General features: G+C 39.4%; 2 protein-coding genes across 2 annotated transcripts in view; one reads left to right on the top strand and one right to left on the bottom strand.

Annotated features, from left to right (window-relative positions):
* Window positions 1–1789, bottom strand: part of IPMK (inositol polyphosphate multikinase) — a 54235-nt gene extending 52446 nt beyond the window's left edge. The window contains exon 1 of the mRNA XM_061162068.1: window positions 1360–1789. Coding sequence (XP_061018051.1) covers window positions 1360–1549 — 190 coding nt within the window. The 5' untranslated portion in view covers window positions 1550–1789. The remainder of the gene's footprint in view (window positions 1–1359) is intronic.
* Window positions 1790–3089: 1300 nt separating this feature from the next.
* On the top strand, window positions 3090–20790 carry CISD1 (CDGSH iron sulfur domain 1). Its single transcript, XM_061162067.1, has 3 exons — window positions 3090–3248; window positions 10545–10750; window positions 20381–20790. Exons 1-3 carry the CDS (start codon window positions 3224–3226, stop codon window positions 20468–20470), a joined length of 321 nt encoding a protein of 106 aa, XP_061018050.1. The 5' UTR covers window positions 3090–3223; the 3' UTR covers window positions 20471–20790.
* Window positions 20791–25334: the final 4544 nt, after the last annotated feature.

The raw sequence follows: 25334 nt of genomic DNA, 5'->3' as shown, positions 1-25334 counted from the left end.
GTCCCATCCATTTTCAAAAATCCTCGTTTGAGTGGTTTTCTGCAAGCACAAAGTGTGTGTGTTCACTCAGTCTTGTTCAACTCTTTGAGACCCCCATGGCCTGTAGCCAGTCTGCCAGGCTCCTCTGTCCATGGAATTTCCCAGGCAATACCGGGGTGAGTTGTCATTTCCTCCTCAAGGGGATCTTCCCCACCCAGGGATGGAACCCATCTCCACAGTCTCCGGCAGCGGCAGGCGGATTCTTTACCACTGGGCCACCTGAGAACATGGTGGGGAAAAAGTGCTACCAGGCAGGGGCCTTGGTTTCTAGATTCTCCACACAGTAGCTGTATGACCTTAGGTTTGTCACTTAACCAGCCTTGGCCTGTTATCTCACCTTAAAATGTCAGTATTGTCTTACTAGCCTAAACCAGAATCATCTTACCAGCACAAACCAAATCGTCCTCAGTGGTTTCCAGGTCAAAGATCCGCATTACTCACATACTCATCTGATTCTCCAAGTAATCATGGCCTAGGAACCAGTGTGAGTAAGCTAGGTGAATTCCAGTTCCTAAACTGAACTTTTACATCACCAAGAGAATAAAAAGGCCCTGGATTGTGCTTTGAACGCTGTGACTCAAAAAATGTATTACACAAACTAAAGATACAGTCTTAAAAAGATGATCAAGAATGACTGTCTTAACTGTGTACCATCCTAGTACAACAGCAGGGTGTATTTTCGACCGTGAATCCGAGTTTCAGCATTACTGAAACCACGCCTCCCATAGAAAACCAGGAGCTATCAGAAAAACCTCTCCAAAGGGCGGGGGAGAGAGATAAACCAGGACAAGCTTTCCAAAAACAAAACAGAACCCAAACAAACAAACATTAAAAAAACAAAACTGTTTTTTTTTTCTTCCCCTCCAGCTATGCAGCTGCACCGAAAAGAGAAGCCCTTAGATTAGCTTCATCTGCGTTTCATTCCTTTTCTTTTGCAATACTAGCTACCCGCCTATAATAAACAGACCTTGTGCTCAGGGGAAAATTTACTTCCCCATCCAGTAAAAACGAAGTTCCTTATTTTCACTAACAACGAACGCCGTCTCCAATCAGTATCCACCCTCCCTGGGGAGACCAGACACTCCTCTCTCGCCACCTCCCACTGCGGGCCTGACACCCCACATCCCAGAAATCGCCCCACTTTTCGAGCCCCTGCTGCACGGGTCGCGAGGCTCTGGGGGGAAGCGAAAGAGACCCAGGGTGCGGCGTGCACCCCAGCACAGGCGTTCAGCCCAGTCAGTGAGCCCCCCGGTGCCTCCGCCGGCCGGGGTCTCGCGAAGGCGGAAGGGGAGCGGCGCGCCCCGCGCCACCCCCACTTACCCACTTTGTCCTTCCCGTACATGTGGCCGGCCACCTGATGCGAGAGGGGCACGCAGCCGTTGAGGAAGCGGAGCCTGCCGCCCGCCGGCTTCGGGGTGCCCTCGGGGGCGGTCTCGCTCTCCAGTGGGGTCCGCATTTCTGGGGGGCCGGGCGCCTCAAGCCGGAGAGGGGATGGCGGCTCCGTTGCCATAACGGTGAGCTGAGGCGGCAGCGGCGGCGAGAGCAGGGAAAAAAACAGGGCGGAGGGAGAGGGCGCCGGAGAACCCGAGGGTCGCTCAGGCTCGGCCGCGAGGAGGCCCGGGGGTTCCTGCGGCTGGTGCCCGCTGTGGCCCGGGAAGGGAGCCCATGACGCCGCGGAGGCGCGGGCGCTCCCCTGCCCAACTCTCCGCGCGGGGCGGCTCTCGGCTCCCGCCTCTCTGCCGCCGCGGCTGCCGATCCCGGTGCAGCCCTGGAGACAGATCCAAGCACAAGAGCAGCGGCGGCGGCGGCGGCGCCCCGCGCTCCCCGGGGCCTTGACGGCGACGACAGCCCCACCTCCCGCGCCCCCGCCCCCTCCCGCCGTCCTCCAGTCCCCTTAGCTGCCGCGCGCGCGTCAGCGCCGCCTGCACGGCCGCCTCCGCCGCGAGCTTCCTACTGCGCGACCCGCGGCAGCCGCCGCTACTGAGCATGCCCAGAGGCCGCCCGACGGGACCCCCGCGGCGGGGCGCGCGCTCGGCGCTGCCCGGGCGAGCGGAAGGACCTGGAAGGGGCGAGCACGAGCGGAGCTCTTCTCACCCCCACCCGATGGGCCTTTTGGTGCTGCACGGGCTAGTCCATTCATTCAGTATGCGTTTTAGCGCGTCCCCGGCTTAAAGACGTCTGGTTCTCGCAGTCTTAAGGGGCAGTCAGTCACTGGTTAAGAGTTGGGAGGCAGAAGCGTTGTCCTGGGTGGCTTGGAAGACCACCTTTTACCGCAATCACCTCCCTCCAACTCCCGCTCCGGAAAGATACAATAGGAGTAAAACCAGGCAGCCTTCAAAACACCCTTTAAGTAATCCTATCCTCCTCACCAAATTGGTGCCTCTTAACAACTTATAACAAGTTATAAACATCTTATTCAAAAAAATTTTGAAAGCGACACTAATTTCAGACTGTAGAAGATAGGAAATAATCTTAATTTTTTTTAAGTGAGAACGCTTTTTAAAAGAAATCAGCCGGATTTTTTTTCTCTCTCTCCCACTGGACCCTTAGAGCAAGTTCCAAGATGCTCAATAGATGGAGAATTGTGTCGAAATCAGGGGGAAAAAAAGGGGGGGGGGGGTGCACACTGGGAGCGAGGGGGAGATTCTGGATGGGACACCACAGTTGGTTCCTGTGTTTGGCATTTCAAATGAAAACTGGACCTGGCCTTACAGGTACCAGACTAAGCAAGAAATTTGGGAGTGAAATCTTAGATATCCGACTATGGCAAGTGTTATATCAGCACAGACAATCCGCCCCCATAAATCCGCACACCTGGGAGAGACATAAAACCTGGCCCGGACTCCCTATTCCAAAGGTGGGTCCGCTGGGCTCTAGGACCAAGCCCCTCAGGATTGCGCAAACTCAGTTGCTATCCCTCTCGGTCTCTTCCTCCTCCCTCCTCTTGTGGCTGTCAAAATCCGTAGTCAACACTTCCTAAAGGGCCGGGACTCAGCTCCGCGCATGCTCAGTATCAGCCCGGGTGCTTAATACACACGTGCTGACGGCCAGTCGCGGCGCCTGCGCGTTAGCTGCCTGGAGTCAGTGCCCTTAGGACGTACGCCTGTCGCACCTTGAGTCCTGCTGTCCGCGCGAGCCGGTTTGTGCTCGGTGTCCTGTGCACACCCTTGCAAGTGACGGCGCCATGAGTATGACTTCCAGCGTACGAGGTGAAGTGGGGCGCGGGAGTGGGTGCGCCTGGCGGCCTGCGCATTGGTTGCAGCTTACTCAGCACCTCCTTGGACTGATACTGCTGCCGTGCGTTCCCGCCAGTCCTATAACCTTGAAATAGAGAAGGGCAAAAGCTCCACGGGCCTGCAGGTTCCCCGGGCCGCATGGGACAGAGGGGCAAGATCAGGCTACGATCGCGGGGCATAAGTGGCGTGGGGGCCATGCAGGTATCTACCCAGGTCTAGACCTCGTTTCCCCTAGCTAGCCAAACCCTAAATCCTAATGATCCCGGTACTCTGCTAGCTTTTCTTGTTCTCCCCTGAAACTCCTCTCTGTTAGGTCACAGGGCTTGGGAAAAAGGAAAGGTGAAAACAAAAGCAAAAAAAAAAAAAAAAAAAACCTTCCCCCTTCTCAAGGTTTAAATCACCGTGGAGTGAAAACGTGGGTTTCCTGAAGCTCTCAAGCGAGGCATGACTAATCACATCTTAGTTTTGCACATTTTTTTAAAAGGAAGAAACGCAATCCGAAGTCTTCAGTTTTACCAGTTTGGGGGTGTGTTGTGTTTTTTTTTTTCAATTATGCCTCTGGCATCTGGCGCTCCGTGGCGGTAGTCCAGGAGAGAGGATTTGAAAACAGCTCGTTGAGCCTTCACGTTTCTCAGCCTTGCTTCCCTAGTGCTGCTACCTAGTTTTCTGAAATTTTACTTCACAGAAGGTCCGATTAAAATTAAGGGACCTTCTAGAAGTCAATTAATATGGAGCTTCATTTTATAGCAATTCTTAGTGGTAATATAATTGTTAATATAATAATTATACCCGGTGCGTGATAGAAGTGATCTTTGCCCAGATATAAAACGCCACACCTCAGAGTTTGGTTGCCTGTAAAAGTAGTTAGGTAAAGAGATTGTCCAGAAGTTAATTAAAATAGCATTATTGATTCATTTAGTGCCAGGTTCTGTAACAGATCCCTGATAACTTGTGCCCTAATTTTGTAATAGATTCTATAAATTGGCGAATTCACTTGTAGCCAAAAGTTACCTAACTGAATGAGAGTGATAACACATGACATTTTTAAATTACTAATGCAGTGTAGAAGAGCTGGTTATTTGCACAACTTATTTTGAAGTTTTGAAAGTTTTTATTTCACCTAAAAGCATAAGGATTGTTGTGAGGACTATGGGGAGGGGCCCAAAGCCTTTGTAAAATCACCTCTATGGGTGCCTTCTTCCACAAATACTGTGGTGTGGCAAGGGACAGAATATCCATCTAGATCTCAAATTCTTCTACTCTGTTTTTAAACCAAACCTGTTCATTGCTATAGATTGAAAATCAGCTTAAATCTTTTGATTTGGGGGAGGATGCTCATGTCTTTTCTCAGTTAAGTAAGTGAATTATATATATGTTTTATAGTTTGTGTATATATTATATTGTTATAAAGGGAATAGGATGGCATTTGGCCCTGGACAGAGGAACCTGGTGGGCCACAGTCCATGGGGTCACAAAAGATTCAGACACGACTTGGCAACTAAACCCACCATAACAACAAAGCACGATATAAATAAATGTTAAATTTTTAAAAAAGGGTGTGTATATGCATGCAGAATTCTTGTCTATATTCAGGGAAAGAAATAATGGGTGGGAGACTTCCTTGAGGGTTTGGTGGTTAGGACTCTGGACAGATGGAGTAGCAAATCTCTTAGAGAAAATCTTCATCTAAATTATTTCATCTGATTGATGATTGTCATTTATAACTTTATTGCTACTTCTATTTCAGATATGCCTTTGGAAAAGGTGTGTGGATTCATTACATATTCTAATATATTGTCTATAGGTCTAAGATAAAGTCAAGCATGTATCTGCTGATACTTTTTAAGTTGACCTATCTTTATACTTAGAAGTGTCTCTTAATAGTAAGCTTCCAGGGTGGCTCAGATGGTAAAGAATCTGACTGCAATGCTGGAGACCCGTGTTTGATCCCTGGGTCGGGAAGATCCCCTAGAGAAGAAAATGGCAACCCACTCCAGTATTCTTGCCTAGAGAAATACATGGACAGAAGAGCCTGGTGGGCTACAGTCCGTGGTACTGCAAAGAGTCAGACATGACTGAGAGACTGTCACTCACTCACTTCCAATGCAGGGGTCCTGGGATCCGTCCTTGGTCGGGGAACTAAGATCCTGTATGCCACTCACCTCACCCAAAAATTAAATAAATTACAATAAGAATAATAAAATAAATTTTAAAAAAATAATGGTTGAGCTAGAAATAAAATGAATGCAGATCAGGTCAGGACATGAATCTGGGAGAGGCAATGAGGATGAGTAATTGGAATTGTAATCCAACAATCCCAGTCAGAGAGATGGCTTTTGGTACCCACTTTTTTTCCTTACTGATGTATAATTGACATTCTTATACCAAACATACTTTTTATGTAATGTCTGTGAGTGTGTGTTTGTATGTGTGCTCAGTCGTGTCCAATTCTTTGTGACCCCATGGACTATGGCTTGATAGACTCTGTCCTTGAAATTTTCCAGGCAAGAATACTGGGGTGGGTTGCCATTTCCTACTCCAGGAGATCTTCCTGACCCAGGGATTGAACCTGAGACTCTTGCATCTCCTGTATTAGCAGGCAGATTCTTTATCACTAGTGCCACCTGAAAAGCCCCTTTTTATAGGACCCCAAATATTTATTACAGTTTTAGAAACTATAAGAAACATTAAGCAGCTTTCACTGCTACAGAGTCCCGTTCTCGAATGACTCTTCCTCATACCCAATAGGTTACTTCTAGGAAGTTTACTAAACTTCTTGCTCCTCTGTGTCTCTAAAACTCATTGAATCTGCTCTCATCCTTAATACCTTTCCTTCTACTTTACTCTCAAGGTATGAAATAGGTGTTAGGCTATCTGCCTTGTGCTTTGTTATGTAACCCAAGCCCTGAGCACTACAATGGAGGTGGTGGTTTAGTTGCCAAGTGGTGTCTGACTTTTTGCGACCCCATGGACTGTAGCCCGCCAGACTCCTCTGTCCATGGGATTTTCTAGGCAAGAATACTGGAGTGGTTGCCATTTCCTTCTCCAGGGCATCTTTCCAACCCTGGTCTCCTATGTTGCAGGGGGATTTTTTACCGACTGAACCATCAGGGAAGCCACCAGCACTACGATGCGTGTAACCAAAACTAATCCTCTGACTGTTATATTGTTGTCTCTTTTATTTGAAACTGACTATAATTCTCCATTCCATTTAATCTCAACATATAAAAATACTGCTTGGGTTCAATAAATTTATTGAGTCATTTAAAGTAACTATTCAAGGATTTGTTTTTTATCTGAGAAGGAATGTGCAGATCATACTGCAAATAAAGGCGATAGCTCCTATAGGTTATAAGCAATAAATAATGAAGGGACTTGGGAGCTATCGATGAAACAAGATTGGGAGAGAATTGATATTTGTTGGAGCTGAGTGAGGATAAATGGGAGTTCAGTACACTATTTTCTGTGTTGGTCTGAAGCGTTCCATCATGAAGTTTTATTTTTAATCTCAGGAAGTATTTGAATTCCACACTTTGATACTGAAGGATAAGATGAGGCCATAGAGAAGTCATTTTTGTGAGAACAATGTGATAGTAGGATGGACAGATGGAGTAGCAAATTCAAATTAGGAATCTGTTATATCTTTTCATTGAACTAACATTGGACACTGCCTGTACACTGGGCCTGGAAAGAAGAACATTACCAAGCATAGCCTACGGAGCTGAGGGAGACCCGAGAAAGGCAGAGATTTAAGCCCAGCTCCCCTCCCCGTCTCCTGAGGCGGAGGGTGCATTCTGATTCCATGGCAGTTGACACTGGTCAGGAGAGGACAGTTTGGGGCCAAGGGGCTAAAGGAAAAGAAGCAGGGTGAGGTTTCTGTCTTGGGTTAAAGCAAATGATTCCCACAGTAAAGAAAAGTTAAGAAATGAGTTATAAGTGAGGGTGTGGGATTTGGGAATAAGTTGATGTTTTCTCTATCTGTAATTAATACTAAGAAAACCAAAGATTATATACAAAGAATGTAAGCCAAGGGAAGAGTAAGAAAGGGAAAGATTATTTCAAAATGTATTTTTTGTATTTTCTATATTGGCACATGTGATAATTGTATAGATAGAAAGCATTGTTAAGCAAGGTAAGCATTTGATCTAACTAGGACTACTGTACACTGAGGCGTACGAAAAAGGGAAGTAAGGGTAACTAGAAGAGGCAGAAATAAAGCTCAGGATATTTCTGGACCCCAATTTTGAAAGAATGTCTGAAAGGTGCCAACTGAAATATCTTTAGAAATTAGGTCTTGATAAAATCCCTTGTTTACCCTGAGATTGTGTCTGTTCTTCATAGACGTATACACTATCAAGAACTAAATGTGACTTGGGTTTTGCTTATTGCTTTTATCTGTTTACTGTCTTGAGTTTTCAATTCCTTGTCCATTGTAATTGTTGACTTTTGAATCCATCATTATTCTCGTCTATCTCCATATAGTTCCCTTTTCTCTCTTTTCCCTAGAGTTGCCAGTGGCATCCATAGCTTTTTGCCAGAAAGACTGATTCAGGCTGCAGTAATGAAATGATAAAACAGCAACATTTTTCTTATTCTGGGAACTTTTACATTTGTCTCTAATGAGGTTAGAGAATTAGAATTTGGGAAGGAGGGAGGGATGGAAGTTGTTTTCTTAAGACCTTATCTGACTGTATGATTATATCAAACTCACTGGAGCAAATGCAAAGCCATTTCCCTAGCACACATATGGTGCCGTGAAATTTATATACTGTCATAAGTGACCCTCCTTGGGTTAGGGTAACAGAGTACATGTTTTGAGACAAATTAATCCTAGCCAATTATAGTTCTTTTTCAATCTCAGACCTTCATGTACTATGTAGGCACCATTAAAACAAATATGTTAGCAATACTTCAAATTTCACCTCAAAAGTAAGGAGTAACTAAGATCAACAGCATTTAGGGAATTATTTTATTTCAGTCTTTTGGCTGTTTCCCACTTGTAAGTTTGCCCTAAGGATTTAGCATTCAGAAAACATAATTGAATATATACCTTCAAAGCTCTATTTTAGCCCATTTTGTGATGGGTAATTAGCTATTCAGAGTGGCTTTCCCTTAGCTAAGAAGTGGATTCCCATACCTCCTGACATTTTCTCAAGGTAATTCCATGATTGAAAAAATGCGTCAGAAAGGAAGATCTTGAATCAAACTAGAAATCAGAGCTAGTGTTAGCCCTGCTTGGATTTGCCACAGAATGATACTATGAAGCAGGTAAAATTCAAGGCAGGAAACTCTCCAGCAATCCAGCAGTTAGGACTCCATGCCTTTATTGCCATGGGCCTGGGTTCAATCCCTGGTCAGGGAACTAAGATCCCATAAGATGTACAGTGGCACCAAAAACAAAAAATATATATCCTTTATCACTGAGGGAAAAAAATAACATTTGTAATACAGAAAGAAATTTTGTAAAAATTTTTGATTAATGAGACATAACATTCAAGACAAATCTATACAAGGTGTGTAGCTGAAAATATCTTTCAGCCAAAGGTTTGAAACTCTCAAATGACTTATTAACTTTTCTCAGTCATGCAGCACATGGGAAGGGTATAAAGTTAATGTTTGTTTTAGGGGATTATAGCAGGGAGGAACAGAAAGGTTATGTTGCCAGAAAAACAAACTAAATTTTTTCGCAGAGAAAAATACTGTGGTTGAAAACAGGAGCCAAGGAACATGCTAATTAGAAACACTTGATAAAAACTAAATTATTAAACAAGCTAGAAGAGAAGACTAAGATAAAAGGAACTAAGTGTAGAATGCTTGTTTCCTTCCATTAGAGTTTTGTAAGAATGAGCTCCAATTTTATGTAAGGTACAATTAGATTCAGTGATTACTCACATTAGTACAATAAGAAATTTGACTCAGTAGTGCAAGTAAGCCATACAATACAGTTAATTATTCATTTTATGTTTTTATTTGGCTTTGGAATGTGTTTTTTGTACTTATCTCTCTAGGGCTTTACTTGATAGTCTGGGAACTTATTTCAAACACTGAGAAGATCTGACTCAGGAAATGCTGGGACGCAGTCCAGTGTGTTTATCCTGACCCCTGTTCAACTTCTTCCTGCAGTCCATTCCATGCTGGGACTAGACAACTCTCCTCTGAGGCTGAGGCTAACCAGACTATGCAGCACCCTCTTCTCTCCACAATTCTCTGGAACTGGGGTAGATTTTAAGTGCTTGGATTTCCAAGGGATCCTTGAAAAGCTACTTTAAAAAAGAATAAATAGATGGCCTATTAGTCAAGCAAATAATTGGGCAGGAAAATGTCATTAATTTTTTTTTTTTTAACACTGAAAACATTCTGTATTGAGGTCTAGTCTATTAACAATGTTGTGATAGTTTCAGCTGAACAGTGAAGGGACTCAGCCATACAAACAGTGATTAAATTTAAAATGAATTTGTAGAGAATTCATATCATCCACTAGTGGATCATGGAAATTTAGAATTTATTAAAGGAGAATCTAACCATAACTATATTTTCTATGAAATTAGTATATTCTGGTTTTTATTTTAATGAGACACTTTGAAATTAAAAAACAAACAAAAAAATTTGCATGACTTGAAGACCAGAATACTGCTGGATATATTCCTTTGAATGTTTATTATTAAGGGTTGGTTTAATTTTATTTGTCCTTTCTTGCTTTTTCTTTGGATAACATTTCTCTTTGAGGTTATTCATTTTTAAATGACTAAAGGACCTACTATTTAAATGAACTCTGATGAGTCATTTTGTTAACATAATCACCTCCTGATAGTAAGAGGGATAAGTGGGTCTTGTTTGTAACCTGAATTTTTATGGCCTTCTTTGTAATCTGAATTCGTTATGTATCAGAGTTATTCTGCCTTTTTTTTTTTTATTAAGCAATAGGTATGTGCAGGCTCACAGGTTACTTTAAATCTATTTATGAACACTTTTAAATGATTACCAAGCCTTGTTTTTCCTTCTCCAACCATGGAATAATTTTTACATTTCTCTCTTCTATCTTAATTTAGCTAACGTCACTCAATAGAAAATATACAATTGCTTCAGTAAGGGCTGGGGAAAGTTTTAACAAGGGACTACTACACCAGTGTGTTCTGATCATTTTGTTAACATTAAAAACCTTTGTGGGATGCTTAATACTCAAAACTTGGATTTCCTGAACATTGTTGTTAGATTATTAGTACGCATTTTGGTTTTAGTAATTATTCCTGTTTTCCTTCCCTACTCTAGTTGAATGGATCGCAGCTGTTACCATTGCTGCTGGAACAGCTGCCATTGGTTATCTAGCTTACAAAAGATTTTATGTTAAAGATCATCGCAACAAATCTATGGTAAACCCTCACATCCAGAAAGACAACCCCAAGGTAGTACATGCTTTTGACATGGAGGATTTGGGAGATAAAGCCGTGTACTGCCGTTGTTGGAGGTCCAAAAAGGTAAGAGAAACAAGTCCTTCATGTCAATGTCATGTTTATGTAACATTTCTTTTTAAACTATTCTGTCAAGAATTGTTAAGATACCTGTTCTTTGGGCTTCCCTGGTGTCTCAATCAGTAAAGAATCCACCTGCAATGCAGGAGACCTGGAGTCCTTGGAGAAGGAAATGGCAACCCATTCCAGTATTCTTGCCTGGAAAGTCCCATGGACAGAGGAGTCTGGTGGGCTGCAGTCCATGGGGTCGCAAGAATCAGACACGACTTAGCAACTACACCACCACCACGCCTTCTTCTTTTCTTTCTCTTTTTAATGGAATCTCTGTTTTCTCTATTTTCTGTGTACTCTTCAGAAATATATTTACTGAAATGTATAACCACCATGAAGTAAAGTTACATCACACCCTCATTGAGTTAGGTGAATGTAACCATATTTTTTGCCAAAGAAGAGGGAAAAATTCCTTTGCTTATGTTTAGAATTTCCTCCCCAAGTGTGTCTTAGCGTCCACTATCCCAGGAAAAGGAGTATGCAGCCTAAATAAAAAGAGAAACAAAAAATTAAATAAAATAATAAATAAATACAAAGAGAAATAGAAGAGGTTCTTTTTTTTTTTTTCCTCTTGGGATTTCAAGCTCCTAGATTCTAGGACAAGATTTGGAAATATCTAGAGATTCACCTGAAACTATCACAACATTGTTTGTTAATCAGCTAGTAGCTCTGTTGGTAAAGAATCCTCCTGCAATGCAGGAGACCTGGATTCGATTCCTGGGTCAGGAAGATCCCCTGGAGAAGGGATAAGCTACCCATTCCAGTATTCTTAAGCTTCTCTTGTGGCTTAGCTGGTAAAGAATCTACCTACAATGCAGGAGACCTGGGTTCAATCTGTGGGTTGGGAAGATCCCCTGGAGAAGGGAAAGGCTACTACCCACTCCAGTGTTCTGGCCTGGAGAATTCCATGGACTATACAGTCCATGGGGTCGCAAAGAGTCAGACATGACTGAGTGACTCACTTTACTTTTGCTTTATACCTCAACAGAAAATAAAAAGTTTTTTTTTTTAAACAAATAAAAATTAAATGCTAGTTAAAAAAAAAAGAAATATCAAGAGAAACTGTTAGAAAATTGCCCCTGAAGATTTCTTACCTAGTACATATTTACTGACCCTGTATCCTAAGCTTTCTTTAAGTTGCAGCTCCTACATTTGAATATCTAACCCAAGATTTTTTTGTATCTTTTTTTCTTTTGTGAAAATTGCATTTTACCAAGTTCCATTTGGAAGTATCTCTGTGATACCTGCAGCTTCTGGATAGTGATGACAGCTAGTGACCTAAAGATGGTAAAATGTTCTTCTGAGGTCATCTTGAAAAGCTTCATACATTGAATGACTTTAGAATTTCTGGTATATTTAGAGAAATATGATGACATATTGTGTGTACTTCCACTATTTAGCATGTAAATAAAATAGATTTGACACCATCAGGCCTAAGAACATAGACAGTAAAAATGATGTATCTATTTCTGAAAGCAAGTTGTATCAGGGACCTTGTCCCACAGTGGAAAGCCATTATCACAAATTACATGTTGCAGATAAGGAAGAAGTCACATACCAGGTACTAGAAAGCATATTCTACTTACGCCCTTCTCTGGCTGCAGTTGATGTTGTATAATCCAATGGTGATAGACCACTTAGATTATGTCATTCTGCTTGAAAACTGCTTGATGAACATACGGAATATGAACCAAAAATTAATAGTCCTGTTACAACAAATTGTTCCTTCAGAAGAGCACTGTTCATTTGGAGTGTGGGATTGTTTATACATACTATTGAGGTTGCTAGAAAATAATCCTCAATAATATTCTATAGACTAGATCTGTTTTTTTTAATTAACACCTATAATAGGTTTCATTCTGTAGTTGCTCACCAAGATATAAAAAGTAATATCTTTAGAAATTAAGGAATTTCTAAGTCCAGAGTTGTATTGGTTCTTTAGTCAGTGATCGTAAATAGTTCATTTAGCTTCTATTACTAGATACATTCGTGGAAACACTTAAATAGTGAAACAGCAGGTGTCATAGATATGTATAGTTGGTGCACTATGGGTGCTTTAAATAAAGAGAAAGAGTTTGTTACACTGTGGGCTCGAATTTTCTGGAAAAACTTAGTGATATCCAAAGGAGTTCAATTGCCCCCTGGGAAGATGAATCAGTGAAGACTCTAGTCTGGTCCTTGCACCTCCTTCCTCGAAAGAATGAGTCCAAATCAAAAATCTTAAGTACCAAGGAAACAGTTCACCTCAAACTGGAGCTTGAACCCATGTTCTGGGTCTCGAACCCAGCGAGAAACCTGCTTGGGACTGTAGCCTACGTGGCTTGGACTTGAACCCATGTGGTGGGGACTGGAACCCAGTATTACAGTGATCTTATATGGGGGCTTAAGTTCTAGTGGAAGTCGACTTGTTCGCCATCTTGGACCTGTTTGGTTCTAATGAGTTTATGTCATGTCCTTGGGCTACGTCATTCTTCTCAAGATTGTGCACTGCCCCCTTCCCTCCTGTTTCACCTTCGCAAGGAGTTTGCCTCCCAACATGGGGGCGCTCCCTGTCAGGGAGTTCAGACATAAAATTGTACTTAAACCAGAGTGCTTACTGTGGGAATGAAGAAAAATGAACAGATACATGAAACATTTTGAAGGAAGGATTAGCCAGTGAAGGAAGGATTAGCTGTGAATGATTTGTGCAGAAGATTGAGGGAGGAAAACTGAAGCTCACTGAAGTGTCTTGCTTAAGATAGGATTGTAGGGTTAGATGAGATGGTACCATCAATGGAAATAAGGGATTCGGAGTGAATGGCTGATTTTTCAGCACACCAATGAAGAGTGCAATTTCAAAGAGTGACATTGAGGTGACATTTGAATGGAAACATTCAGCAGTCTGAAGTGTGGGACTAAAGTTGAGACATCAGGGTTGGAGATGGCAATCAGCAAAACTCTGAGTCAAGGGTAGGAGTGCAGCAGATCCTTGATACAGATAAAAATCAAGGAAGGGCTAAGTAAGAAATCTTTGGAGAATTTTCTGCATCTTCTAAAAAGGAAAAAGAGCCAAAAAAAGGGAGATGAAATGGACACCAGAGCTAAATGTAAACTAAGAATATCATGGCTTCAGTGTGAAAAAGAGAAAAATTTCAAAGAAGATTTTGTTACGAACGTCAGCATGTGCAAAAGACAAGAAGGTGAATAGACTATTATACTAAGACTGTGGGGTTAAGCAATTGACCTTTTGGCATCATTTGGACGGAATAATTAGAATAGGAGCTGTGTCCAAGTTGGTTACAGTATGAATGTGTAAATATGACACTGAATGGAAAGAAAAAGAAATACAAAGACTGCTTGAGTGAAGCCAAGTAAAGAGTGTTTTCTTTGGTTGGTTGTTTGGACTGCAAGGAGATCAAACCTGTTGATCCTAAAGGAAATAAACCCTGAAGATTCATTTGAAAGACCAGTGCTGAAACTGAAGCTCCAATACTTTGGACACCTTATGCAAAGACACAACTCATTGGAATTAACCCTGATACTGAGAAAGACTGAAGGCAAAAGGAGAAAGGTGTGGCATAGGATGAGATGGTTAAATAGCATCACCAACTCAATGGACATGAATTTGAGCAAACTCCAGGAGATGGTGAAGGACAGAGGAGCCTGGCATGCTGCAGTCCATGGGATCACAAAGAGTTGGACATGACTAAGCGACTGAAAAACAGCAACAAAGGGTCAGTAAAGCAAATATGGACTTTTTTTTTCAAATATGGACTTTTACAAACTAAAATCTCAAGTATTTCAGGAAAAATCACAAATGGACACAAGTTAATGGTTTAAATGTTTCAATTTTCTCAATGTCTTCTTTCTTTTTAAGCTAGTCTTTTATGTCATTATTAATCCTCTTTGCATCTATGATTTGTGAGTTCTAAAGTTTCACTGAAGCTTGGGCACTTTTTATTCCCACATGAGTGAATTCAGAGATCACTTTGAATGCTTTTCAAATTAGTGCATGTGCTTGCTCTCCAGAAATTTTTGGAAAGTCCGCACATTCCTGAGGCTCTTAAGGTTGTCACACAGGTGCCAAGTCATATATTTACATGTCTATGCACAGAAGGCTTATAACCGATAACTTTGATTGGATGGCTATATTGAGTTTATATTCAGTAGTTTTTCTTCATATAAACCAGTTGTTTTTATAATATTAATAATATAACAAAATTTAAACTCCTATCCAAAAAAAAAAGTTGCCTGTGATACAAGCTAATTCAATTTTAATTCATTCTTTTTTTATCAAAGTGTAGTCAGTTTACAATATTGTGTAAGTTTCAATGTATATGTTTGGCTGGGTCCCTTTGCTATTCACCTGAAACTATCACAACACTGCTTGTTAATCAGCTATACCCCAAAACAAAATAAAAAGTTAAAAAAAAATATTGTGTAAGTTTCAGGTGTACAGTGTAGTGATTCAGTTTTGGGGAGTTTTTGCTGATTATATTCCATTATAGGTTATTACAAGATGTTGGATATAATTCTCTGTGCTCTATGGTAAATCTGTATTGCTTATCTATTTTTTATGTGTGATAGTTTATATCTGTTAATCCCATACTCTTCATTTGTCCATCTCTCCTCTCATTCATTCTTAAGGTACAGTCACTAGTAATCTGTTGGGTGTTTCTAACATTTTGAGCAGTTTTCTCAGACCTAATGAATCAGATCTCTTAGTCATGTTCAGAAATTACATGCTTTTAACATGCATGCTCCTCTCTTCCCACCCACACCCCGCCCCACTGGTTTGGCTCTGCTCTTCAGAAACTGGCCTGTTTCACAGTGTTTCACAAGAGGGCTATCCCTAAGTAAAGTGAGAGAAAAAGGAGCCACTACAGAGGAAATGATTAAAACAACTACAGGGAGAAATCCCATCTGAGACAGTGGTGTGTGGAGAGGGTGGAAGGAAACAAGAGTACCAGCAGTGATTTGAGACTCGGCCTTAACAAGAAATAGTCTTTCAAGACAAGGTGAGGGAACCTTGATATTAGAGGGAACAGTGTTAGCAGTCTTACTAGATCCCCACCCCCTACGCACCTCCAATAGGTTACATCATTTACTCAGTTGTGTGGTGGCTGTTGGGTAGGCAGGAGAAAGTTTGAACAAGGACGGAAGGAGAAAGCAGACCAAGAAATAAGAGGAAAGATGAGCCAGTTTTTATCAGGAGCTCAGCTGAAACTGAAATGAAATGTAACTGGAGAATCATTTTCTTTGCTTTACAACTTCAGAATTTGTGGTAGGTTTGTTTCTGTTTTGGGGGGCTGGGGTGTGATTATGGAAAGTCTCCATCCCATTAATGGTTAGAGGTGCATTGCACTGACTACCTTTCTTCACAGACACGATATTCTAAACATTGGTTACATCACTTGCTCAATTCATATGAAGACAGTCTTGTAAAGTCTTAATTTTTTCTTACGTATTTTCCTATTATCTTATGCTTAACTTTGCTAAAGTTAAGTACACAAGAATGGTATAAAATATCATATTCTCTCCTGTAGTCTAAAAGATCTCATTGCTTTTATTTTCTTTCTCTACCAAAGCAAGTTCATTCCTCAGAACAATTTATGGTAATGAGCCAAATGGCCCCAGGCAGCCTCCTTGGAAATTATAATCCAAACTCTAAGTAAAAATACAGAGTTTAGAGAAGGAAGATTCAGTTGTTTTTTTGTTTTTTTTTTTATTTTTACAAGTAGAATAGATAATTCAATAAGGAGTGTTTATTTATCTCCATGTTGAATCTCCCTAAAAACAGAAGCAGCTTAATTTCTGTTACCAACCATTAGAAGAACCGACCATTAAGAAGAAACACATTTTGTGTTTTCTTATGAACATCCTGCCGAGTTTGCTAGCTTTCCAAGAGGAGAACAAGGATCTCTAGAGTTTTTTTTCCCCTAAACATTTATTCCCATCTCTTCTCCACACCCTGTCTTCTCTAGTTGTAAAGCTGTTTGGGATTTTTAATTTTCTAATTGGGTTAACAAATGATAGGATATTTTCTGGACATACAGAGAATTCAGCCAATTTAATTCTCAAAATTTTCTCCAGGATTTGTTAATAAACAAACAGTGACATCTTAGAACAAATTTAGAGTCATCTGTGAGCTAAATGTTTTCTCCTCATCAGTTTTCTGATTCTTTTAAGTATTGGTACTACATGAACTGAGTTAAATATACCCTTTGTGTTTTTTTTTTAATTTCAGCCCTTTGCTTGACATTTTTAACACATATAAAATTTTAAATGAAAGAGGGCTAATAAAATTCATGTTTTCATTATATTATTATTTAATACAAAAACTGCTGTACCTCCTAGATTATGCTCAAAAGTATATATCCACCACATGTTTTCTTTCTCCTGCACAGAAAGGTTAAAAATGAAATGAGACACTTTCTGAAAAACACAAATATTGTCAGGTAATTTGCCACTTGAATTTTTGTACCAATAATTAACATTCATTAGTTTATACTGTATTCAGAAATATGAGTTAATTTTAATAAATATATTTCTTTAATACATACAGCATATTTTTATGAAATTGCTAATCCTTTCTTGAAATAACTCATTTTGGCTCTTTGTTGTTTGTGGGGGGAAAAAAGTCGGGTCTTCTCATCATCTTAAAATAAGAAATCTCTAATGGATAAATATAGAATGCCTAATCTTCACATGAAGTTTGGGAGATTATTCTGACTAATGTTAGGTAATATAGGAAGTACTATTAAAAGATATATGTGCCTCTGAACAGAATGATTTTGAATCCTGAGTTTACATTTTAAAGGCATGCAAAGCTTTATATACTTTTAAAAAAGCATAAAAGTTAAGAAATAGCCAAGGTCTACTTAGTCACTCTTTTTTTTGGAGGAGAAATGTAAGTGAAAGTCACTCAGTCGTGTCTGACTCTGTGACCCCATGGACTATACAGTCCATGGAATTCCCCAGGCCAGAATACTGCAGTGAGTAGCTGTTGCCTTCTCCAGGGGTTCTTCCCAACTTCGGGATTGAACCCAGGTCTCCTGCATTGCAGGTGGATTCTTTACCAGCTGAGCCACAAGGGAAGCCCTTTGGGAGACGGGAGGGGAGTATAATTGATTTACAATGTTGTGTTAGTTTCAGGTGTAGAGCAGAGTGAATCAGTTACACATATATGTATATCCACTCTAGTTTCTTTTCCCGTATAAATCATTACAGCGTAGTTCATCTATTTTATATACAGTAGTGTGTATATGTCGATCCCAATTTATAAAAATGGAGGTTTTTTTTTTTTACAATGCAAACTTTTTTACTCACTGTAAAATCACCTATGTTTGTAAATTAAATATGTCACTTTGAAATGCTGTTCTTTGCTGTGGAATACATTTGATTTTGATTTGATTTTTGTATGGCCTGTTTGGTCATCCATGCAAGAAAACCCTGAAAGCTTGAGTTCATGTTTTTGCTGCAAGGACTTGTTTTTAATACGAATATACTGTGCCACATCTTATTGACAGAAACAACATAAATTTCATATATATCACATTTGTATTGCTACCCCAGGATAGACTTTACATCTAGAAATTTACAATATGATGATACCTTGAGTTTTTTTAAGGTAGTTTTTAACTAATTTACTGCCTCTCAGAATTATATACAGATAGTAAAATTAAGATTGAATTTCTTTAACATCAACTAAATATTATTTTAGTCTTAGACACATTTCATCAAAGTTAAAGATTATATACCATCATTGTCTAGTTTCAGGTACTGAAAATTATACTTCCTTGATGGAGTAATAAGGTGATTTTTACTCTTCAGACCAAGACTCCTAGTACTTTACTCTTCTAAATAGGCTCCTTCAGTGGAAGAGTGTACCTTATACCAAACAGTGAAGCTAGATTCTAGAGTGAAGGTACGTTCCAGACAAAAAGAATAAAACAAAGATGCTAGGTATCATCATTTGACATGAAATAAAAATCAAAGGTAAACTATAGAAGGAAAGAAAATAATTTACTGATAATTGTAAAATCCTGAGGAGACACCTAAAAACATTGTTGAGTTCTTATTTTTATCATTTAACAACAGAAGGATATACTTGCAAAAAACAAGTGATATACAGGCACACACACACAAATATTTATTTATATATATATGTGATATATATCAAGAATAGTCAGATATGAAAATATTATACTTAATACCTGTAAAACATATAAAGCAGAAATGTTCTTATCAGAAAAATGCATGAGACCTGAGGGTGAAGAACAGAAGAGAAATAAAATAGGACTTGGCCCAAAAACTCTCAGATTTATTTGGAAGAATAAATAGGTAAAGGATAAATCGGAAAGTTTTAACAAAGAAGAACTGTGAAGGAAAACCAGCCCTGCCTAATAGTGAAGCAGTCTTAAACACAGTCATTATCTCATAGTAAGCTGATGAATATGATAATGTGGAACCTATAAATAAGCACTTTATATGTAGACTTAATTTTGATAAAATTTTGAATAAAGGTATAACAATTTGGGAGGTAACCACTTCTAATAATACTGAAGCAACAGGTTCTTAGTGCTGTTCTTAGAACAGCATTTTGCAAATTGCATTCCGCAGAACATGATGATAATGGACATCAAAGGAGAAGTGTTTGTAAATCCAGTCAGCCTGGGAAATTTGAGGTTAAAATTGTGTGTGTATCTGTGCATGTTTTTATTGGAGGATAATTGCTTTACAATATTGTGTTGGTTCTGCCATACGTCAACATGAATCCTCCACAGGTATACATATGTCCCTTCCCTCCTGAACCAGCCCTCCCATCTCCCACCCCATGTATGTGTGTTTTTAATAGTAGATCCTCTTTAAAATAACAGTATATGTTGTGAATCAAGAGAACTGTATATGTTTTTTGTGTACGAAATGAAACCAAATTAGAATATTTTGCAGGACTTCTTAGTTTACAGAGCTCACTTTGGGAAACACAGTGTTAGATATTTAATTTTGTCCATTTTCCTCCCACTGAACACCAAAATGTCTGTTTTATCTAAAATGTGAGATCTTGAAAACGAATGGAAATTTATCACATCTCCAGGAGAAAGAAGTCTCCATGACGGATGTTAACAAGGGAAATACTTGCTTATTTGTATGAAAGTAGAGAAATTAAGTATATGAACAAATAAGCAAATTAAAAAGGGTTGGGGTGAAAAATTGCTATAAAGTTGATTAGCAGAAGGATAATGAACAGATTGATTTTGAACAAATTATGAACTTAGACTCTTTCCAGTAGATAGGTCAGGGATACAATTCACTAGAAAGGAAATATGACAAATACATAAACATTAAAAAGGTTTTTCTCATCCATAAGCAGATATCACAAATGGAAATGCAGTTAATGATCTGCGTTTTATCCACAAGTCAATTTCTTCCTCCTCCTTAGTGTGTACACTTTACATATGCTCATTCAGAAAACCATCTCTAAGGTAGCCAAGAAAAGTCTACCGAGTTATCATATTATATATGTGAATTAAGTGTCACCTTACTCTGCCAAACATGATACTACTGATTTTGCAGTTAGACATTTCACATTCTTTCTCTTCCTAGTTCCCACTCTGTGATGGATCTCACACAAAACACAATGAAGAAACTGGAGACAACGTGGGACCTCTGATCATTAAGAAAAAAGACACTTAAATGGACACTTTTGATGCTGCAAACCAACTTGTCATGGTGTTTCCTGATTGTTTAATTAGAATGACTACCACTTCCATCTAATTCACCTCCCCTGGGTTCTAGATGTGTGGTAAACTATAGCTTTCATATTCACGGCATTTGCCTTACATGTGGAACCATTGTGGTGCACATCTCTTGAAACAAAAAAGGAAAAACAAAAAACCAATCTCATGGCCTGTGGGTTATTTTGGTCTTGTAAGGATCTGTTTCTTTACAATTAAAACTGACATTAGAATATAGTTGTATGTCAAAGTTAACGTATTAAATTATTCTCAAAATTATGTATGTGCAGATTGTACTTGTAAGTTTTAAAGAAGAATTAATCACCATTTAATATTACTTAGCCTAGAAAGTAAAATGGGTGTGATTAAGCTACATTAATCTCCTAATAACAATCTAGGAAAAACTATTATGACCTTGGTTTTCTTCTTGATCGTAGTACTGATACTAAGAAAATACAGTTCCTATGTTTTCAGTCAAAGCGAACTTTGAATGTTAATTCTGCTTAATTATAAGTGGGCCAGGTCAGTAATAAAGGGACAGTAACTTTTTTGTATTCATCTTCCTGGATATTTAATTAATCCATTAAGGAAACCAATAGTGGAAATTTAGATCAAATTAATAAGAGATTTTAAGTTGTCATGAAGGATGTCTTAAAATGTTATGTTCCAGAATTCTTACCAAGGAGTGGCAAGCACTTGAACTGGGGACACTGAAGGAATTGGAGCACATAATGCCAAGTCTCTTGAATGCTAAACACACATCCTTGGCAGAAATAGTGATAATGAGGGTAGATCAAAGGCATGGGAAGATTTTTATTCCCTCATTCTCAATCACCAGGCATATGGTTACAAAAGAAACTATTTTGGGGAGAAAAATAAGAATCATATCCTCTTTTAAATTATATAATCTTAAAAGCAAAAATTTGAAGACAAGTTTTTGTTTATGTAATATTCTTCAAAGACAGACCAGTAACTTTGCATTTCATTGCTGATTTAGGAAAAAATATGAAAAAAGATAATTAAGAGCAATAAAATAATGAAGACAGGAATAGTTTATATATATATGTATATATACACACACACACACATGTATATAGGCAAACATAGTTGGAAATTGACAAAGGTAACAGGTAAACTCGTTTCTTTGCAGATGCTTGAATTCTCAGTAGTAATCAGTCATGTTTCTACTTGGTAGAATCCAGAATTTCCTTGGAAGTAACAGGAGTCAGTGAAACCAAATATCAGTGTTCTTGTATTAAATATGGTCATTGGTATTTTTTTTTAACATATGGCTTTGTATATTACAGTAGATAGAGTTGATCCCAAAATTGTGTGTGCAAATTTTTAAGTAGTGCATGTGACTTAGTTGAACTTGTCTTCAAGACACATCTTCACAAAATCTAAAGTTACTGAAACTGAGTGGGACCCTGTGGGGCTTTCTCCCAGGTCTTTCTGTCCCCCATTTCTTATTAGGCAAGACGCCCGCCATTATGACCTTCCATGAGTTCCAAAGGGTAGATTTGAGCAGTTGCAAATCAAGAGAAAAGCAGCCAAGAAATCACCTGAGGCAAGATTAAAGGGAGCAAAGAAGCTCATCGAGACTCAGTTCAGTTCGGTCACTCAGTTGTGTCCAACACTGCTACCCCATGGACTGTAGCACTCCAGGCCTCCCTGTCCATCACCAACTCCGGAGTTTACCCAAACTCATGTCCATTGAGTCAGTGATGCCATCCAACCATCTCATCCTCTGTCTTCCCCTTCTCCTCCTGCCTTCAATCTTTCACAGCATCAGGGTCTTTTCCAATGAGTTAGCTCTTCGCATCAGGTGGCCGAAGTACTGGACTTTCAGCTCCAGCATCAGTCCTTCCAATGAACACCCAGGACTGATCTCCTTTAGGATGGACTGGTTGGATCTCCTTGCAGTCCAAAGGACTCTGAAGAGTCTTCTCCAACACCACAGTTCAAAAGCATCAATTCTTCGGCACTCAGCTTTCTTTATAGTCCAACTCTCACATCCATACGTGACTACTGGAAAAACCATAGCCTTGACTAGATGGACCTTTGTTGGCAAAGTAATGTCTCTGCTTTTTTAATATGCTGTCAAGGTTGGTCATAACTTTCCTTCCAAGAAGTAAGCGTCTTTTTATTTCATGGCCGCAGTCACCATCTGCAGTGATTTTGGAGCCCAAAAAAATAAAAGTCAGCCACTGTTTCCACTGTTTCCCCATCTATTTGCCATGAAGTGATGGGACCAGATGCCATGATCTTAGTTTTCTAAATGTTGAGTTTAAGCCAATCTTTTCACTCTTTCACTTTCATCAGGAGGCTTTTAGTTCTTTCTGTCATAAGGGTGTGTCATCTGCATATCTGAGGTTATTGATATTTCTCCCGGCAATCTTGATTCCAGCTTGTGCTTCATCCAGCCCAGTGTCTCTCCTGATGTATTCTGCATATAAGTTAAATAAGCACAGTGACAATATACAGCTTTAACATATTCCTTTTCCTGTTTGGAACCAGTCTATTGTTCCATGTGCAGTTTAACTGTTGCTTCCTGATCTGCATACAGATTTCTCAAGAGGCAGGTCAGGTGGTCTGGTATTCCCATCACTTTCAGAATTTTCTAGTTTATTGTGATCCACACAGTCAAAGGCTTTGGCATAGTCATCAAGATTAGGAGTCCCTTATCAGAGACCACCTTTGATCCACTGTTAGAAAAACCCTCATCAAGCTCTCCAGTTGAGACAGTGTTTCAAGGGTGAGGCCAGATTTGTCTCCCTTTGCCTCGTAAAGCAATGAAAGTCATCCTTTGTACTACATCCAAAACCATCTCTGGAGTTTGATTGGCACCAGTATACAGAGAGGCGGAGCTTTGGTGATAGTACTACAAACTCTGATTCTACCTGTAAAATTCTTAGGGTGAATCTTTTCATGCCTCTCTCCACCCCCCACCCCCGCTTTTTTAATAAGTATGACTAGGTCAGCAATAGCATCATACTTTTAAAGGTGAATTGCTTTAAAGAAAAATACATCTATGAGCTCCCAGATTTACTGATGAAAGGACATCCTTTAAACAGACTAAGCTGTATTTTTTTTTTTTTTTTTTTTTTTGGCCATGACATTGTGGGATCTTAGTTCCCCGACAAAGAATTGAGCCCGTGCCCCCTGCTGTGGAAGTTGTGAGTCCTAACCACTGGACCACCAGTGAATTCTTCTGTAATCTTAATTTTGAATTTAAAGTGATAAATTATGAGTCATGCATATTTATAGCTAGTGGGAGAAAAAAATACTAGTGCCAATTCTCAAAACTTTATGAATAGTATAGGTGGGTGAGTATGTTTATGGTAAAATTGGAAATGATGACCTTATTGTGAAAGGCAGATCTACTGTAGCATTTAATTAGATGAATGTAGTTCCAGGGTCATGTAAAATTCTATTACATGCTTTTGAACTAGAATTCCTTTAGGATTTTAAAACCTTTTCATGTTACTAACCTACAAAGTAAAGTAAGTGTTGTATACAGTTACTGCTCTCACTTAAAAACCTTAAAACTTCTAACTGCTTTTTCCTTTGATTAGAGATCAAGCAAGTGGGACTCCCCCATACCATCACCATCTTTTTTTCTTTATATCGTTTATGTTTTATGGATTTCTGCAGTAAGAATCTGCTGGGTTGGGAAGTTTCTAATGTTATGAAGAAATTGTTGTGCAGCTATTTAGAGTGATATACACCTATTCATAGAGATATTTATTAAGCATTTATTATAGACCGTGTAATTGAGAACAAAACACTTTATAGAATTAAAAGCTCACAGTCTGGATTATACCATCTATGACATAGGTTATATTATTATGATAATTTGTGACTTGGGGTTATTTTCCTTGACATTATAACAGGTGCAGTCAGTACACCAATTCTTTCTACCAAGTAGGTGGATTTATTTGATTTTATATTAGTTATCAAAGATTTTAAGATGAACATTGGTAGGACTTCCCTGGTGGTCCAGTGGGTAAGACTCCACACTTCCAGTGCAGGGGGCCTGGGTTCAATCCCTGGCCAAGGAACTAGATCCCACATTCCTCACCTAAGAATTCACACACAGCAATTATTAGTAAAATATCCCACATGCCACAACTAAAGAGCCTGCACGCTGCAACTAGGACCTGGCTCAGCCAAATAAATACATAACTTTTTTAATTGGTTACCGTTCCTCCTAATTAGCAACATGTTTAATGCTTGGGTATCTGTCAGGGTATTTTACTCTACAAGTTGTCAGGAGCTGTGCTTTTCCTCCCCAATTTTAACACCAACTGATGTCAGGCAAAGCCACCTCTTAGCCTTTTAATTAGAACAGATGGACAAAATGGTCTGTTAGGCATTTGTTCCCCAATTCTAGGCTACAACTAAAATTTCAGCATCCCTAAAGGGGCAAAAAAAAAAGGTTGACAGATGATCAACTTGTACTCCATTTTTATTACATGATTAATCCCTACTTTTATGGTATCGAAGTATTTTATGAAATACTATTGTCAGTAGTATTAGTTGGTTTCAATATTCTTGGCAAAATAAAATGTTGACAGCCCCATATTAGCTCCCACTTTAACTGCTCCATGAAATCTAAAAATCTGGGAACCACTAAACCAAGAGTTTTTCTAAAGTTCTGGGACTTAGTTATTATTTTATAAAGATGTTGACACAGTAGGTTCATTGATCTTGACATTTAGTTTGTATATTTGAAATTTTTCATATAATGACCTAAGACAATGAGTGAACCTTCATGCAAAGTTATTAATGTAAGAAAAGTGGACTTTACTTCCACTCAGCTT

This window comes from Dama dama, chromosome 15 (genome assembly GCF_033118175.1).
Source record: "Dama dama isolate Ldn47 chromosome 15, ASM3311817v1, whole genome shotgun sequence".
Classification (NCBI taxonomy): domain Eukaryota; kingdom Metazoa; phylum Chordata; class Mammalia; order Artiodactyla; family Cervidae; genus Dama; species Dama dama.
This window is presented reverse-complemented; position numbering and strand designations above follow the sequence as displayed.